Source organism: Macrosteles quadrilineatus, unplaced genomic scaffold (genome assembly GCF_028750875.1).
Source record: "Macrosteles quadrilineatus isolate MER2022 unplaced genomic scaffold, UCM_ALF_1.0 Scaffold_2__2_contigs__length_208266976, whole genome shotgun sequence".
In the NCBI taxonomy this organism is placed as follows: Eukaryota; Metazoa; Arthropoda; class Insecta; order Hemiptera; family Cicadellidae; genus Macrosteles; species Macrosteles quadrilineatus.
Window position 1 is genome coordinate 143,954,872 of NW_026542595.1, and position 20,410 is coordinate 143,975,281.

General features: G+C 33.3%; 1 protein-coding gene across 18 annotated transcripts in view; it reads left to right on the top strand.

Moving 5' to 3' along the window:
• LOC128986310 (CUGBP Elav-like family member 1) overlaps positions 1-14,243 on the top strand; it is a 767,482-nt gene extending 753,239 nt beyond the window's left edge. For 17 of the 18 annotated variants that reach the window (XM_054406611.1, XM_054406613.1, XM_054406622.1 and 14 more), the window contains 3 exons: positions 2,962-3,063; positions 7,000-7,176; positions 11,397-14,243. In XM_054406611.1, coding sequence (XP_054262586.1) covers positions 2,962-3,063; positions 7,000-7,176; positions 11,397-11,530 — 413 coding nt within the window. In that variant the 3' untranslated portion in view covers positions 11,531-14,243. The remainder of the gene's footprint in view (positions 1-2,961; positions 3,064-6,999; positions 7,177-11,396) is intronic. The other variant, XM_054406621.1, reaches the window with a different exon arrangement.
• Positions 14,244-20,410: the final 6,167 nt, after the last annotated feature.

Consider the following 20,410-nt stretch of genomic DNA (forward strand, 5'->3'; position numbering starts at 1 on the left):
ATTAAAGTACATTTTATAATGCCATAAACTTATAGTATGATAAACCAGAGCCACTTTAATGTTTCCCAGGGGCGTAAGATGTTTTAGATTTGTAAGGGAAGAAGAGAATTTTTTCCACAGAAGGAGAGGGTGGACAGGGCACAAACAACTCTAAGGCACATAGCGAGCCACATACAAACTAGGGGTCTGTGATAAACCAAAGGGTAACCTCTATTGAAGGATCATTCAACTATGTTCTCCCAACTGGTCAATCATTAAAGTTATTTTTTCTTTGCAAGGGATAGAATTCTTTGGGCTCAGTGTCAAAGAAAGACAAATAAATGATATGATATTACAAATACCTAGTAGTTATCATAGTGTATTGTGACTTTGAGTATAAACATTATTCATTTGGGATCCATAACTTTGTTGTGTAAGTTGCATGTAAATTGACAAAACACTAAAAGAAATCTTTTAAATTAAGAATATGTTTGAAATGATTTGGACCGTTCCCTTTCAAATTGTAAAAAATGCCATTGGTGTAGATAAAAAACACAAAAAAATATGTGGTTGGCGGATGATGTGTGGTCCCATATACAGCGAACAAATTTATTCTTCTACACCAGATAATTTTTAATCGTCATAATATAAGATGTAATTTAATTTTTCAGTTTTGTAATTAAGTATTTGTTTCTTCCATTTTAAGTTTATTCAAGTTTTTAGGACTTCATGTATAATTCAATTAAAAACCATGAAACTAATGCATCATATCCACATGTGTCTTCTTCTACTTTCATGGATTGACTGAATACAAGCAAAATTCATTTAACAATACATTTTAAGAATTAAAAACTGAAAAAATAAATTACAACAATAACATCTTGCTTTTTAATAAAACCCCCAAAGCACATTTTTCAACAAACTTTGTAGACATATTTTGTCTCTTTTCAGCAATCATTTAGAAGATTTTCAGAAGCAATTCTGTATACCTTAACGGAAGACCCTACAGAATAGAAAATATGCTTTTCTAAGACATTTTTGAGGTTGTGTAGCTAATGGTTTTTTTGTAAGATTTTGCTTTTATTTGGGGTAGTTTGGATTGTTAAATTATTTATTTACTTTATGTTTTTGCACTCATTCACGTTTGTGTGTTCTGTTTTTGTTTTATACTTGTTAAATGTGTGGTTTGTGAAATCCTATATATTTAAAATCATTACCGGTAATATCCTACGTATAATATTATAAACATACTAATACCATGATCACACCACCAACAACTGGGCCCATACAACTGGGTCAACTGTTAGGATACTCAGGACAGATTTTGTTATAATTCTTAAAACTTGATACAAAAGATAGCCATTATTGAACCTTAAAATATTATCATTGTTGAGTACCAAAAACCATAATTATAAAATTGTATTAAAAATTGTATTATAAATTGCTACCACTCTCAATTAATTCCCATGAAATATTGTGTATGGATGTGTGGAATTTCAAAATTGCAGACTTTGTTCACCATTTTTTTTTTTATTTAGAGTTGAATTGGTTTACGCTTATTATTAGCACATTATATGCTTCTGGAATTAAACCTTACTATCAGGAGCTAAATAAAAGTGTAAACATTTCAAATAATTTGTACTGAACTTATTTTATTATTTATTATCATACGGTACCAATATTCTTTTGTAAACTGCTCTGTATAGCGTGTTCAATTGAGTAACAATTCAATGACAATCCCACAGTAAAGATTGTGAATTGAGCTATAATTTAGTTTCACTGTTAGAATACTATACAGGGTGTTTTTTTAAAAACTTGCATCTTTATTTATGTAAAAACCGCAATAGATAGAAATATGCAGTTTGCGGGAATCATCTATTGACGTAGGGGGACCAATTGTTTTGAATTCAACGTTACATTCACATTCCCCCCCTTTACCCCCCTGCCCCCAACTTAATTTTTTTAAATAGCAAGGTACCCCTTGTGACATATCAAATAAAAGAGCATGAAAAAAGAAAATGTTTGATGAAAAAAAATTGAAAATCGGTTCATAAATTTGTGAGATATTCCCCCCCTCACCCCCCCGGAACTTATTTTTTTTTAATAGCAAAGTACCCCTTGTGACATATCAAAAGAAAGAGCATGAAAAAAGAAAATGTTTGGTGAAATTTATTTTTCATTTGATATGTCACAAGGGCGGGTACCTTGCTATTAAAAAACAAGTTATGGGTAGGGGAAAAGGGGGGTGATTATCTCACAAATTCATGAGCCGATTTTAATTTTTTTTTCACCAAAAATTTTCTTTTTTCATGCTCTTTCATTTGATATATCACAAGGGGTACTTTGCTATTAAAAAAAATTAAGTTCCGGGGGGGTGAGGGGGGGAATATCTCACAAATTTATGAACCGATTTTCAATTTTTTTTCATCAAACATTTTCTTTTTTCATGCTCTTTTATTTGATATGTCACAAGGGGTACCTTGCTATTTAAAAAAATTAAGTTGGGGGCAGGGGGGGAAAGGGGGGGAATGTGAATGTAACGTTGAATTCAAAACAATTGGTCCCCCTACGTCAATAGATGATTCCCGCAAACTGCATATTTCTATCTATTGCGGTTTTTACATAAATAAAGATGCAAGTTTTTAAAAAAACACCCTGTATAGGCCTAGAGCTTTATTGTATGACCTAAGGGAAGAAATAATCCCATACATAGATACTTCACCTTACCTGAAAGACCTTATTTTCTAGACAGATAGTTTCCGTAAAGTGAGTTCAGTACCACATTCTCACATCTTTACCACGTAGGAAAAGCTGATTGGTGGGTTTGAACCTGGCCCTTGAAGATAAAAGTCCTAGTTCTAACATGGACCAGTCTGACATTACTTTGAACTTCGTAGTCCAGCATGCTACACCACATGTGGCATGTCCAATGCTGTACAGAGACTTCTGAATCACTGATTGTACATCGCATGTCTGTTATAGCCACTGGATCCACCACCTTGAATGCCTTGAACTCTCCATTAAATGGACTCACCTCTGCAGCATTAAGTGTGCCTGACGCCTATTCACATTTCACAAACAACTGTAAGTATTGAGTGTGTAAATGTGGGGCTAGGTGGTAGAAACACTAGTACGTGATTAATAATCACTCGAACGTTAAACAAGTCATAAATATAATTTGAATTACATAGTGATTAACTGGAGTAGGATTTATCAAGGTTATGTCAGATTTAAAACGTTAGTGTTTAATTTTGCTAAATTAAAAATACAATTATGGTTTTCATGCTGTAGTTTGATATCACCAAAGTTTTTAAATTCTCAATTGAAAATTAGGTCTTCATTGGAAAATGCCACATTTCACTCTTGTACTAATTTTTATTTTTTGTCTCCCTTTCAATGAAAACGACTTAATTTCATCACACTAAAAATATACAAGATATTTTAAGAGAGACAGATGAACAAGATTTAACCTAGTAAAATTTTGTTTTGTCTGTTTAGTAATCTTGTCTGTTTAGTAATCTTGTCTGTTTAGTAATCTTGTTCACAATGATTACTATGCTGTTTTATGAAAACTGTTTGAGCTTTAAAACTTGTAATTCACAGTTCACGATTCGCTATCCATTCATTATGGGAGTAAAATTATAATATTGAATGTTTTAAATTTATTCTGCAATGGTGTTAGGACAGCTTTACCTTAGCATGTTCTATGTGATGAATGTTATATGTTTTATTTGTGTGAATAATATTAATTAACTAACGCTTCTTGCATGGTAAGGTAAGCACTAGGTTTATATTTTGTTTAAAATTAATAAAAAAATGTTTAACATAGTTGCAATCTTGACAAAAAAATCTGATTATGTTAGTAATCTTTAGTCTATGATTGTATTTAACTGACAATAGTTTGTCACAAATTTAGTGTAGTTTAAAAATGTTTGTAGGGTAGATTTTAAAATAATTTTCACTGGCTATTTTCCCTCATTTCTCAACTCAAATTTTTTTCATTTAAAAGTTAAACGTCTCTGTATTATTTCTACAACTTTAAACATAAATATTTTACTTACTTTTCACTAACAATTTTATATTCTGTAAAAATAAAACTAACAAGATATTGTTATTTGAGATATTTTTATTTAATATTTAAAGACTGCATACTTTAATTGTTTGATTTATATAAGATGCTTTAAGTTTTAAACACCGATTGGTAAAGATGTAGCCTAGGTTCTGTATTTTGTGACTTAATAAAAGTAGTGTTTCACAATATTTTAGTTGTAAAAATGTTGAATGAATAATAATTGTGGTAGCAGGAATTGGTTATGTTGTTGACCCTTCTCTGCAACTAAGCGTATTTTAAATACTTACTCATATTTTTATTTATTTATTTTAAGAGAATGTTTTCCTATCTGTTTTTTTTTATGAGATGTGCTTTTATAACTTTTGTGTTTTGTGTAGAATTTGCATATTTTACATGAAAATATTTGATAAATCTCTAATAATCAAAAACAAAATTTGTAAATAATACCAGCACGCTCACATTTTACAGTGTTTGCACATATTATGTCCAACACACTAAAAGTACAGTTTTTGGCTAAAGAAATAGTTTATTTGACAAGAGTAATTTATTTAATGTGTATGATTTTAAAACATTATACATATTACGTAAACTTGTATGACGTTTTATCATTATAAATTTCTTTTAAATATATTTAATTTAATTATTTAATTGATTTAATCTAATAAAATGTTAGTTTTGAGCCTCTTTACACATTTTTCTAATTTTTAAGATCGGGCAATCCCAATTGTAATAAAGAGTACAGTATCTATTTTTTATCAGGTATAATTCCTTACTTTATTCGTTAATTTTGTTTTTGCTTTTAAAAGTAGGAATTTATTACCATTACCTCATCAATCGGTTTCAAACTTTATTTAATGTAAATAATTTGAACTGTGCTTAGAAGATTGGTACTACTTCAATATTGTCGTCCAGTGGGATAATCAGCATGCTAAAATTAACTTATAATTTTTACTGTTTACCTACACCAATGTTTACCAACCTTTCAAACATTTCCAATCTAGTTTTTAGAATGGTCCAACCCTGGTTTTGTACTATTACAAACAATTGCAAATAATTGGGTTTTTAAACATTTCCAATCCAGTTTTTCCATTAATTTGATAGTTCAATAAAAGGCATCTGGGACCAGAATGGCTACCTTCTGTGGTCAAATCAGCAACCTTCAGGTTTGAGGACTAGTGCTTTAACCATTTGGTTACTCAGAAAATTTATTAGGGAAAGTAATCTTCTCCTGATCATAGTTTTGCAAAGTAGTCTGTGAAATACTAAGACCCATTGCTCTGTTACGTATTGAACTAAACATAAATCCTCTTGTGAACTTTCTTCATTGTTTAATTTTCTTTATTTCATGTTCCAACGCTGTTGTCATTTCCTAAAAATGTTTTGTAAGGAACGGCCCAAACTCATTCTGTTTTATTTTGTTGGGCATTTACACAAACTTTTTTAGACATAATAGGCAATCATTACAAATGACTGTTGGATCTATATTTGATTCTGATCGTGATTGAACCAGCAACTTTCGTATTTGAAGGCAAGCACTACAACCTCTGAGCTCCCCTGTCAGTTATAGGGCCGCCACACAGATGTCAAGGGACAGTTTAAATTCCGGAACTGTCAAGATACATAAAATAATTACAAAACCATTCTTTTTCGGTGTCCTTCAATATTTCTATGACTGAGCATCTTCCTTCCCAGTATGGAATTCACCATACAACATATTCTCTATAACACTGTGTCAAGCAAAGGCAACTATGGTGTAATTTTAATTAAATGTGAATGAACTGTAAATGTGTTGAACAAATACGAGTTGATGCTTTGGTAAGGACCATCTTTCAAAACCGATTGTCATCTGAATTCAGTTTTTAAAGTCAATACCTCTTATGATTATATTATTGAAATAATCCTGCTTTGAAGTCTTACATTGCAAGCTTAGAGCAATCTGTTTTCCAATTCACATCTTCTACACTCTCTTCAGCAATAGATTAAGCATTATCTTCATTGAGTACCTATATCACTAGAATCCTGATAGAATCTGAGATTGATAGCATATCACTGGAGATAGCATATCTACCATTATCACTGTTATTAATATTTGTTGGGATTCAATCAAGTTGATTCATCTGTATGGGTGTCAGTCGACTAATAGTGTCCTTACACCTTGATGTTTATTTATATATTTTACTCTATATGTTACATGAACGTAAACCCTTATTGCTCAACAAACATTAAATATAAATCCAAGTTTAAAAAATTCCATTTTTCTCTATCCCATAATCTAAGCTAACAGTTTTATTTCTACTCAGTTCCTTGGTTTACTAATGGTGTTCCAATGTTTTCTGGTTTGACTTTTTTATGATTTGCTACTGGGACTGCGAAAACGTCATATTCTAAATAGCAGAAAACCCTACATTCTCACATCACTGCACCATTGGTAATTAATATTCACTGTGATCAAAATTATTTAAATTGATTACTCCAATACCAACATAGGCTCCTCTAATACAAGGCCCGTTGTTGTGTGTTTAATACGGTAACAGAAATGACAAAAGTGTAAACATAAACATTTCCTATACTGTCCATTATAAATTAGTTCAATAGCCGTTTTGGTTTGACGAGACAGCGGTGTTTTTTTTTTTTTTTTACATATCAACGGACAACTCCACAGTGTTGCCACTTATGTCTCGCCGCGGCCTTGTATTAGATGAGACAATGATACTAATATTACTAAAATGAAGGCAATGTTTCGAAGATCGCCTATCTTTTGGGACGCATCTGTTTGAAGTCGAATACAAAAAATAAAACTTTATCCATACACATAAAATCCGTCAAAATCGTTGGAAGCCAAAACAAACCTCATGTTAAATAAAGGGTTGACATTGAGCAGAACTGTACTTTGAGTGTGTTGGTGTCGTGTGATAGATCTCCACTGAGGAGGGTTGGGCATGTTACAGCCGCCAAGCACTATCATCAAAAGCAGCCACAGGGGCCCGACGGTGCTAATCTGTTCATCTACCATCTCCCCGCCGACTTTGACGACACCATGCTCGCTAAGACGTTTACCCCTTTTGGCAACGTCATATCTGCCAAAGTATACATCGACAAAGAGACAAATATGACCAAATGTTTCGGTGAGTGGCGGAATATCGGATAGTTTTATTCGGGTCTTTTCCATTAGTCGCGTTTGATGTTTTTGGCTAGCTTTACCAAAAAGAATGTGTTGTTCGGTATTCAATGTGAATGTTACCTCGTAAAGGGATACACAAATTTTATTCTTGCCATAGACATTTAGTTTAGTTTTAATTGGGTGCATCTGAATTTTTATCGAGGTATCTAACAAAACAGCCATAAATTATACGTATAAAACTTGTATTCTACTGATAATTCTAGAACTAATTACCTCTCGTCTTCTTATTATGGGTTATAACACCTTAACAGTTATACAGACTAATGGAAAAGATTCAGTTATGCCCTATGTAGTTTTAACTGTAGGAATTAAGATACAAAGTAAGATACCTGGTGTCACTGCCATGATAAAAGACATTTGATTCTTTTACAGGTAAAATTATTTGAAACAGCTTTTTACTAGTCCATTGTTTCTTAATTTGCAGTTATGATTACCTAATGATTAAACCAATATGCATGGTTAACTTGGTTTAGTAGTTAGAGCTTGGTTTGGAGTGCTGTCCCGTGATGTCTTGTTTTGTCTTGTATTGTCCATGCTAAGTAAAGCTGTCTTGTAGCCATTACAAGAAAATGGCTTGTACATAAACTTGTAACGAATATCAGTGAGGTTTTCGGTCAATGACCATAACCTCTCTCTTGAGTTTTAGATAAAGACAAGAATATTCCGACTCAACAATGATAAATTTGATTCCATCACAGTATAAACTCGAAAAGTACAAAATAAAAGTGTTTATGAATTTTAGATGATTTGTCTTTTACTTTGGCATAGTAATTATAGAAACAAAAACATTTATTTTTCTTAAAGATGTATATCCTTAGTTAAGTTTTTGTTTCATGATGGGTAGACTCTGGACCATACAGCAACAATAATAATGGTTTAATTTACCTCTGTCAATATGGTCCTTGCGTAGTTTGTCACTACTGCAGTTTCGTGCTCGTGGAGCACATCATCAGGTGAAGGTCACAAAAAGTTAAAACATTTTCCTCACGTGAAGGTCGTCAATTTAACACACCGAAAAAACACATAACACACGAACAGTACGAAAAAACATTTGAACTTGGCCAATACATTAAAGACGTTACACACGGGGTCCGGCGCCGGTAGAAGGCAAGTCATGACTGACGTGTGTTGTAGTCGGTATAGCCCCCCCGTCCTCACTTCTCTTATCAGAACCTTTTCTTTGGTCTTGTTCCAGGATGTGAATGGCGGTATTATAAATAATGTTTGACTGGAATGAGAGTTGTTCATTTAAAATATGGTTTGGATGTACTTTAGCTGCTCGGTAAATCTCAAATTCTTCGATGGTGTCCATGTATTTACTTTTATGACAAGTATGCGTTACTTCTAAATTTGTTTGTATATCGGTATAACTATGGTTTGAATCAATGATATGGTTGGCAAAAGCTGATTTATTCAAACCATAGTTATACCGATATACAAACAAATTTAGAAGTAATGCATACTTGTCATAAAAGTAAATACATGGACACCATCGAAGAATTTGAGATTTACCGAGCAGCTAAAGTACATCCAAACCATATTTTAAACAAACAACTCTCATTCCAGTCAAACATTATTTATAATACCGCCATTCACATCCTGGAACAAGACCAAAGAAAAGGTTCTGATAAGAGAAGTGAGGACGGGGGGGCTACCGAGTACAACACACGTCAGTCATGACTTGCCTTCTACCGGCGCCGGACCCCGTGTGTAACGTCTTTAATGTATTGGCCAAGTTCAAATGTTTTTTCGTACTGTTCTTGTGTTATGTGTTTTTTCGGTGTGTTATATTGACGACCTTCACGTGAGGAAAATGTTTTAACTTTTTGTGACCTTCACCTGATGATGTGCTCCACGAGCACCAAACTGCAGTAGTGACAAACTACGCAAGGACCATATTGACAGGGGTAAATTAAACCATTATTAAGTTTTTGTGCCTAAGAAGTGTTTAACTCTGAAAAGTATCCACTCATGAACTGCTGGTATGGAATTGTTCAATGTTTAATTTCAGTTGTTGAAAACATTCATGAAACATTTTTTTAGTTTGTCATTATTTCTTAAAACTTTTCAACTGTTGGCAAGCAATGTTATGAAAGTTGTCCCTTAATAACCTGCCAGTGCCAATATATACAGTAGCTTCATTTTCTTTCATAAATGTATTGTATTTCTTTTGTTCTTAACCAGTTGCATTGTCATAAGTGGCAAGTAAGCTAACCACCAAGTATGGAGCACATGTCATCAATAAGAAAATAAACTGTTTAGTTTCATACACTGACCTTAAGCTATTTCTAATGTAACGTTCTGAATAAATATGAATTTATACACTAATTTGATCAAAATATTTTCTTGAAGTTGTTGAAATCAGATAAATGAATTTCTTATTTTATTTTAAGTTAAGGTGGATCCAAAGCATTATTGTATAAAACATTATTGTATAAAACATTATAGTATAATAATCCTTCTCTTCTGTGAAACACCTTATTTTTTGGCACGGGTGAAATAAACATCTTATCTGACATGGGCAAAAAAATCTTATCTGACATGGGCAAAAAAAACATCTTATCTGACATGGGCAAAAAAACATCTTATCTGACATGGGCAAAAAAACATCTTATCTGACATTGGTAAAAAAAATTTGTCACAGGCTCTTTCAGTTAATTATTACAGTATTATTACAGTATAATACAGTAAATTACAAGTAATACTTTTTACGCCACAATACACTGTTTTAACAAACTTCCCATGCAAAGATTTAGTCCTGAAAACAGCTGTTTGCCACCAGCTTAAACAAAATGGGGTTTTCCTACAGTCACCCGACAAAGTTGGCTTCCTTGTACTGTTTATAGTACGGTACAGAAAGCTGCTAATTGCTGCATATTTATACTTTGTCGTACGGTTTATACTTTGTCGTACGGTTTATACTTTGGCGCACATCAGGACTCCAACGAAACAAGACAAAACAGCGTGGTTCTATTATGCACGTAATCCGTGTACGCTTGGAAATAGGTTGGCAACACTTGGATAATAATACTATGAGCAGCTGATTGACTATTATAACTACGATTTCACCTGTCATTTCGTGTTTATAGTTTATGTTCTCTTTTCGGTATTTCTGAACTTTCTGGAATTTTCTTTTAAACGTTTTTAAAACATTCCTACGATCTTAATAAACAAGAAAATACCCTTAAAGCATTTTTTTAGGCACGGAAACCACTGCAAATTACAAAAATATACGAAACTATTTTCTTAAGTCGCGGAGCACATTGCTTGCCGAGGAAAAAATAGCGGAGTGATACGGACCGGGGACTACTTTCTCTAGGGTACCTATTTTTGTTGCCAGCTGAACCTAAAAACGTGTTGTATAGTGTTTGAAAGACTAATTATTTATATGCTTTATAGTGACTGTAGGAAAAATATAATGTGTAACACAAGTGCAAAAGGCCTTTGCTCACTAGTTACACAAATAACTATTAATTACATACTACTGTACTGTAATAAGCTTTTACTGAACACCAACCAACTGATTATATTTGGCAATGAGTAAATATAAACAAAAACATAACCTCTCTTATAGGATATGAATAGAGATTGTTAGTCTTTTAGACGATTGGAATATATAAGGATTAGTAAAAATTGTTTATTGTTAGGTTAGCAGTAGTATGGTGTAAAATATTGTAAGTCAATCGTCCAATATGTGTTTACCACATTCATCCGGTAAACACCTATTTTCAGGACTAGTAACTTACTATTTCACAACACTACTTAGTTTATGGACTTTCCACGCAAAAATTTAAATTCGGAAACTGCTGTTAGCCAGCTGCAAAATCAAATGGGGTTTCATTTGTGTACTCTGTGACATGGTAATACATTTTTACCGGACACCAACAATTGGCAATGAGTGGTTATAAACAAAAACATAACTTCTCTTGAAAGTTAAGTTATGATTGTTAAATCCTTAAGTGGGTGGGAATATACTGTATAGGATTTGTACATTTTTTTCATTGTTAGGTTAGCTTTTAAAGCATAAATATCATATGTCACTCGTCCAAAATGTGTTTACCATACTCATCCAGTAAACAACTATTTTCCACACTAGTAACGTAATATACTAGTACAGTGTACTGTGCAGTGGGCAGCGTGCATTAGATGTAATGCTTGTTGCAGGTTTCGTCTCGTACGACAACATTCTGAGCGCACAACTAGCCATTCAGAACCTCAACGGGTACCACGTCGGGGGCAAGAAACTCAAAGTGGAGATCAAGCGCAAGAAAGGACAATCAATCTCTAAGCCATACTAACCACTTGTTCCTACCTGCAGAGAGTTCACCTTATAATTTAGTGTTTTGTTTGATTAGTCGTTCATTATTATTTTGTGGTTTATTTTTGTCTTCACGCTAGAAGTCTTACGGGTTGGAACCCGATTTTTGTTTTCTTCTTTATCGTTTTCTTTTGATTATACCAAATAGATGAAGAATCAAGTCTGATATATGGTCATGTTTATTTATTGCTAGTTACGTCGGTTTAGTTGTTTTATTTTGTTACCAGTGTGTTGTTAAAGTGCCGGTCCAGTGCCACGCACCGAGTAGTGTTTTTATCGCCTCTGTACAAACGCCCGATCCACAGATGCTGACTGATCTTTTATGGACCAATTAGAGACATTCGACGGATTGGATAGTAAATCGTTGTTGTTGAAAATTTTGGAAAACAGTGATTTATAGTTAAATTATGTGACTGTTTTACATCGTGTGTTCGGACAAATTTGTTAGTTTTGTTTTAGCCACCCCAGTGAAGTGATTAGATACGTCGTAGCTGTTTTATCGTAAAATCAAGATTAGTATATCGGAACCACCTTTGGCCTTTCATAAACGGTTTGGAGTCGTTCGTTCATATCAAAATAGTCAAATTACGAATGTACAAATAAAATTTGTACGATTTAGATGAGGCTGCGATGTTTAGTTTTTATGTAGTCGGTTCTAATATGTTTTAGAAGGTTTAGATTTTTCTGGCAATACTCGAAAATTGTTTATTATTGAGCTTGAATGTTGTATTCGATACGTAATATCGCGGTTTTAATTATTTGAGAGTGTTTTTGTTTATTTAAAGTTTCTTTTTGTAACATGTGTATGTAATTTTTGTGTTTCATTAATGTTATAAGTCAGTGGACGTTTTTTTGTTGTGTTTATTTTTATTGTGTCAGAAAGATCTAAACCCTTTTACGTAGTTATTGAGTAGTCATTATGGGGAATTTATGCAATTTATTGAGTTGCAAACTTTAGTGCCATGTATTTGTTATTACATATATGGCTTTTCTATAAGTTACTCATATTCCTTTCTGTAAAACATATTCCAGTTTGTATTTTTTCTTTGCCGCATAGTGAACATCACTTCAAAGGAATTGAAAGTTAAGGTTTTTGTTGTTAGAAGAGTGCGGAAAGCCTTATTAATTAAGACCATGTGTTACTTTATTATACATTATTATTTATTATTATCACTAAGTGTTATCTTTGATGTAGCTTCATAAGGCTCTTATCACAAGCTATTTCATGGTGAACGTGGTTATTGTATAGCCAATGGTTACTGTAAACTGATCATCAAGTTATCCTGTTTTTTTTTTAAGGTTTTAGTACTTAATTTTATCCAAACATCCTAATTTATAGAAATAATTTTATATGTAAACTAATTGTCAGCTATTTTGTTCTTCTAAGGTTTTAGTACTCCATTTTATCCAAACAATCTAATTTATAGAAATCTTACATGAAATAATGTTATGCTATTGAATAGCTTGTATTTAATAATTTATTGTTTAGCGCTTATTGAATTCTTTAATTCAAAATCAATGTGTTTCTTATTAATGTCAATGTATAATGTTTTCCAGTGAATCATAAGTTTATATTTTATTTGTGACAGTAATGTTATTGTTTATGTTTGTTGGAGATTAATTGTTTTATTTATGTTTTGCTGCATTCAAATTAATTGAATAAAACCACTGAAGCACTAAAAACGTTTTAAAATTGAGTGAAACATTTTATAAAAACACTTTTACAACACTAATATACATTCAATTTGTTTAACTTGCATTTTGCATTTTATAATATAATTTTATCTATTGTATGTTCGCCAGCAGTCATTAATTGTAATTCAATTTATTTCTGAATGCTGGGTCAGTTCTGCTATTGTTTATTGAATTTAAAACATATTATTTTTTTCAAAATGGTCTACTACAAATTTACTAAAGCTTATGTTGTATTTGATGTCAACAAACGTTCTTTTCATATAAAAAAGTCAAAGGTTGTCGAATCGTATCACATTTTTCATGTTTTTACTATTTCATAAAAAATTAACAAACCAATAAAAAATGTTATCCTACATGCTACACGTTCACATCCAATACTTGTGCTAAAAAGCTACAATCTAGTGTAAGAAATATATATATTGTTTTATGTGTTACAATCGTTGTGTTATTCATCTTAATTGTGGGCGACAATATTCAACCCTAAACCAAAGATTATGTTGAAGCTGTAACTATGGATCGATTAGTTGTTGTGAAATTTTTGTTGACCTTGTGAAAATACATGTTCCTACGTAACCTTTTGTCAAAAAACTCTTCATGGTGACCACTTTTACCGGTGTGAATTTTTCGTTGTAAAATTTCCATCCCAGTTTGTAAATCGTTACAAAAGGTTACAATGATCTCACTGAGCGTGTCGTAAGTCCATAGTTGCGACCTGAAGCTTCTCATGAGCCTTACAGTACAATCACCCAACCACTGTAGTCGCTTAGCTTCAGTTACGATGTCCGTGTTCGCCAGTTGCAACTTGCGTGTTATTGTTAATTGTACTGTAGGCTGTTTCATTTGTACTTAACCTTATTTTCCTTGTGTCAAAGTACTTAGAAGCGGTTCTGTTGTCATGTTAAAGATGAATTACTATTGAATAAAAGAACTTTATGACTTTTTCGATACAATGTAAAGTCTTAGATTGAATAAATACATATTTTGGAGAGAAAAACAGATATCTTTTCCACCAATGTGTTTTATTGATTCCCATTCCATGAGTGATGTTTGTTTTGGGTTGTTTAATAGTATTTTGTTTACTGAGAATAAAACATTTTGTTTTAAGAAATGACAATTTTACTACAACTGCTATTTGTGTATTTTTTATGGATCGTAACCGTAAAGAAAACTACTTCAACCCAATAGAAGTTTAATAGACATACTGTACTGAAGGAGGATTTAATTTTTGCTCAACTTCAATTCTATGTACAAAACTCAGTCTTAATAACTTAAAAACCTTAAATTTCTGAGGTCCAATTTGCAATAAAACTATAAATTGTAACAATAAACATGCCTATGAACCATGCTTTTAAACAATGTGGGAAATATAAATAAAATTCTCCTTTCTGTGACTTAAAAAAAGGTTCTCTTATAATAATTAGTTGGAAAGACAAGGTCATAAGACATTAGTGTAGTCATTTTAAATCAAAATTTCTCCATTACCTAAAAAAACTCTTATAAGTGTAAAACTTGGTACGTATATTGAATTTTACTTCCGGAATAACATACTAAAAGTCCTCGAAAAAAAAACTTGTGCTACGGCCACCATCTTGGAAAATGGCGTCCAAAAACCAGTTTTTCCCCGATTACTCAAAAACTATTTATCTTATAAAAGAACATTGAAGTAAAGAATGTTTGCCAAAGAAAGAGCTACAACTTTTGTATGAAGAATATTTCGATATAATTAACCGTTTACCCATAAAATGCAATATTTATAAAATAAATTTGAAAATTCGTAAAAAAAAACATTATTTGCGATTTAAAAAAGTTTTAAATAAACTTTACTTCAACTTAAACTTTCTTTTTTAGGTTTTTTCTTGTTTTGTAAATAAACAAAAAAATTTATAAATTAAAATCAACTTAAACCTTACAAGAGAGGTACCTATGCATTTGTCTTAGTCCTCTATATTTCTCTGTTTTATGCCTTGCCTCCTTATGCCTGCAGTACACTATCGCCGAATGTAGGCGAACTAAGACGAACGCGATAGTGTACTCGGTGTGCTCGTGTACATTTGGGGTAGTTCGCATCACCAACATTCGTGTTCGGGTGCGCTCGCTTTTTTGGCGGTCTCCCGGCACGAATCAAAGGAGACGAACTAGGACGAATGCCGAGCGCAGACGGGCACGAACATTGCCAGTACACACTCGCTGTCATTCGTAGTCACGGACGCTCTCTTTATACAGTATTTACTGCAGTGGTTGTGTAGTTAGAGTTACTTTTAGTTTTTGTTATTTAATTATTTTCTACTAGATCTTATATAGATAAATTAATTGTACAAAGTACGGAGTGTTCTAATGAGGAAACACTGTTATTTTTGGAACTGTACCATAGTGAGCCTGTTCTGTGGCCGTGGGATAATTTAATTGAATATATACATATATTAAGTATCGCTTAATAAAACAAAAATTTTAATAAAAAAAGCAAGCATTCATTTTAAATTATTAAGCCACAGAGAAGTAAGAATCTTAGGATACATTCAAGTGGTGTCTAACACCAAACGGAAATTATAGAATTTCCTCTATAATTATCTAGAATAGTCTCTGACGTTAGCGTCCATGTTGCACAAAGTTTGGTGCGAATGTTTTGCCGCGAATACGCAATATTGGGTTCAGCACAGTTCGGCCGAAGTTAGCCGATAGTGTACTTGGTTAGTTCGGGATGGTTCGGGCTGCGCATTCGTCAACATTCGTGGTCGCAATCTGACCCGAACATTCGGCGAAACATTCGGGCGAATGTTCGGCGATAGTGTACTGGTAGCATTATAGTTGCTGGATCATTCAGGCTCCTTTAAACTCTTTATTTCTCTTATTTGAGAGCGGCAGAGAACTCTTTATGTTTGCCATAATGGCGTCTGTACTTGTTTTTGCCTACTGTTTTTGCATTTTTGTTTTTGAAACCGAAGAAAGCCATGTCATGATAATTTCAATGGGATTTAAATACATGACCCATTTTCATGGTAGACACCTTTCTTAGGAGCAGCTTGTAGACAGGATGCTGCAGTTCATCAAGCAACTCTGGTTTGACGGGATCTGAACCACTAAAAAGGAGCCCTAAAAGCCAACTTGTGGCTGACAAGCACAGGAGGATACTAAAGGCGGTTTCACACTGGCATCCGCGGACGATTTCTTCGTCCGCGGACGGATGCGAAAATAAATCGCTGCCCATGTTATCAGATGGGACCGTTCACACCGCACATTGAAACGTAGCGTCCATCCGCGGATGCAGAAATTCGTCCGTGGACGATTTGGTGGAATCGCTCTGGGAGCGATTTTTCTAAAACGTCCGCGGACGATCACGCCCTCGCGCATGCGCAGACAGAGCAGTAGCTCTCAGCGAGGCATGTGTCACTCGCATCACAGTGTTCAGTAGTTTGTGTTTACAGTCATAGTGTTCATCTAGTTGTTGTTTTGTGTCCTCCCTTGTTGTTTGTTATGGCTGAATTAATTGAGGCTGTCCGTGCCTACCCAGTTATCTGGGATACAACTATAGAAATGTATAGAGATCAACAAGAGAAAGATAAAATTTGGTTGGAAATTGCGACTACACTCCACAGAGATTATAAAGAGAATAAAGTATCCTAACCAATAACCATGTATATTATACGAATTACTGTACAGTAAATCATTATTAGATTTGTATTACTTTGATTATTTGCATTATTACAATGATTCACCAAATCGCTGCCGCTTACTGTTAATTGGATGAACCCACTTTCTCCTTTTTGATAATAAGTACAAAAGTAGGGCCTACAACCTCGTCGTCACTATCATCACTACTTGAATCAAGCCACAGAACAGAAAATCTGGGTTGACACCATGGGACAGAAGGCTCAGACATTTTGCACACCTCTACTGAGTTGTAAGAGGAAGTATTTTTAATCTATGATTGTAGTAGGAATTGCCAACTTCCCTATGCGCATGCGCGAATGAGTGGACGTTTAAAACGTAGCTCGCAATGTGAAGGGGGCGCGTAGCATCCATCCGAATCATTTCATCCGTCCGCGGACGAAATTATCGTCCGCGGACGCCAGTGTGAAACCGCCTTAAGGTAGGTCTGCTCCTTTCAGTCAATAACCCCCAAATAAAAATGGGTATATAAAAAAACATTTGATATTTAGCTCTTTAAACTTTAGACATAATATCTATATTCAATATTCATTTTTTCATATTGTTACGAAAATTTTATGATCCTACCATAATCCTTTAACTATTTTAAAAATAATAGTTTGAACCCTTGATTTTTTCATGATGAAATGTAATAATGGTATTGAAGAGGGGAAAATCGTAGTTGTTTTTATTGCAAACAAATATTTTTTTTATTTTACACAAGCATAATACTTGTAAAAACCATGGAAGCACTAAATATTTAATGAATTATTACATAACCCGGTTTGTAGACAGTGGCGGATCCAGAGGGGGGGCGAAGGGGGCAAATTGCGTAAAATGATTAATTTGTCACACTATCTTTGGAAAAAGAAATGCTCATGACAAATAACAGATCAATTAAAAGGTTTTTGGACACAGTTCTAGACATTAACTTAATAATGGCTTTAGAATGTCGCCGAACAGCTTTTAGGAGGATATGGCCGTAGCTTTAAGTATGTTTTGAAATTTATGAATGCAATCGTCATAGTTTAGTTTTAAAAATGTCTACTTAAGCATAACAAAATAAAGGGGAAATGGGAGGTTTTGGAAACAGCAGTTATAGATGTTAAAAATGGCTTTAAGAAGTCACCAAATGGCTTTAAGAGGATATGGCCGTAGTTTACAGTATATTTGAAATACATGAATGCAATCTTCATAGTTAGCCAAAATTTTTTTAATGTCCACTTGCTCATGATAAACAACAGGTGAAATGGAGTGTTTTTTACAATAATTGAAGTTATAAGCTCATTTCGGCGGAAAAATTCCAGTCTGACTGTTCTCCATAATATTATTAAGCATTTCGCTTCTCAACTCAATCGGGTTTGTATTCATTGGCTAAAGCTTCGTACGGCTATCTACAGTTCTTGGTGGCAATGACGTACTTTGCGCTCATTCATACACAATAGTTATTTTTGTACCAGAGTACGAAGTGGCACTTTGCACTCGCGTTGCACATTATATTTTTCCTACAGTTAATTTAAATTATATAAATGATTTCAAACATTATACAACAAATTTTTAGGTTAGGTTAAATCCAAGCGCTGAACTTTTCTCAGAATTGAACCAGCAAACTTAGTTTTGAACGTTCAGCGAGCACTAAAATTACTCCAAGCCAGTTAAACAAAGATAAAAAATATAAAAAAAATACTGAGAATAATAATATATCTTAATATGATGATCAACACAAAATCATCACACAGTTTTAGGCGTTAAAAATGGCTTTAGAAAGTCACCAAACTGCTTTGAAAAATACAAAATTGCTCCACACCCCCCCCCCCTTGACAAGGTCCTAGAACCGCCACTGTAGCCAATGGTAAATAGTATATTTCATCACGTTGAAAAGACACTTTTTGCCTGAGTGGTGAACTGGGACACGCCAAAAAAGTGTCTCATCATAAGGTGCTTCGTCATATTGCATCTTTAATTGAACAAACTATGTTACAAAACTAAACAGCAGGTAAGTGTTGAGTTGTTTCGTCAATATAAAATTATGTTAGTGTACATTATACTATTGATATGTTATGAACTACTTACAATAAGACAACCTGACAGGGCATAAAATAACATGTTAACTGGGCGACACAAATGTCGCCTAGTGCTGGGATTTTATCGCCCAGTCACTATGGGTGGTGCCGGCATATTTTTTTTCAATAATTCACATTTTAAATGTATTGGAATTTTAAAAATAACATAAAGTAAATATTTTAGAGTATTGATCGAGCTATGATTTTGGCCCAAGAGGTTGTGAAGGGAGCCTTAGCCAGTTACAAAGTTCCAGAATACGTAATTAAGTGAGATTTAATGGACTATTTACAAGCAAATATAATCGAAAAATTCATTAAAAGATACGTAGAAATGTGTAATTTTCATTTAAATCTATTCAAACATTTTCGGGGGGGCCTAGGACCCCACTTTTTGATGGGGGTATTCCAGACCCCCGGGTAAGTCCGGCGCCACTGTCGCCCAGTGGAAGTCCCTTAAAATATGCTCTGATGTCGGGTTCACATAAACAATATGTTTATTTGCAGTACCCAAACTCAATGGCACGTTTGGTTAAATAAATCATAAATAAATCATTTTATTTGGCCATTAAATACATAATGTTCAATGCTAAGTAATATCAAGCATTACAATTTAACATGCACAAATCAAAAATCAAATAATAAAAAGCAAACATGCAAGCATACAAAATAAAATCAAGAATTCAAAGAAAACAGCATCTGCAAAGCAGCAAACCATGTATCTTACCAAGCTATACATTACTTGTATACTCATTTTATTTTGCCATTAAATACATGATGTACAATGCTAAGTAATATCAAGCATTACAATTTAACATGCACAAATCAAAAATCAAATAATAAAAAGCAAACATGCAAGCATACAAAATAAAATCAAGAATTCAAAGAAAACAGCATCTGCAAAGCAGCAAACCATGTATCTTACCAAGCTATACATTACTTGTATAATCTTTCTTATATCATCATGCTAGAGAGATCTGCTTCATAAAACTCATCCAATAATAACAAAAGTCATGATTTTATAGTTTTCACAAACTTAGTTTTACACCGTTTTTTTACAGCTGTTATGGGAGGCGATTTCATACCTGAAACAGGTCAACAACTCGAGACCAAACTTAACCTAGATCTGCTCATGTGAAGATTATTTCTATTCCTTGTATTATACATATGGATGTCGCTGTTTGTCAGAAATACCCTCTCATTATTTTTGATTGCTACTAGGCACTGAAAATGTATAAATCTATACTTATTTAATACGCAAGCAGGATTTTTGTGGCAATTACTCCTCTGAAACTACTAAACCGATTGACATGTTTTTGGTCTCATTGGAAAGAGCGTAACGTGAAGTTGTGCAGGAAACTTTCTTTTTAGGGGAATAATTAGAGAGTGAAGCCCTGGGGCCCTTTAAAGTTTCGTATTTCTCCATAAGATTAACATGGGAAACAGACATTGTTTTGAAA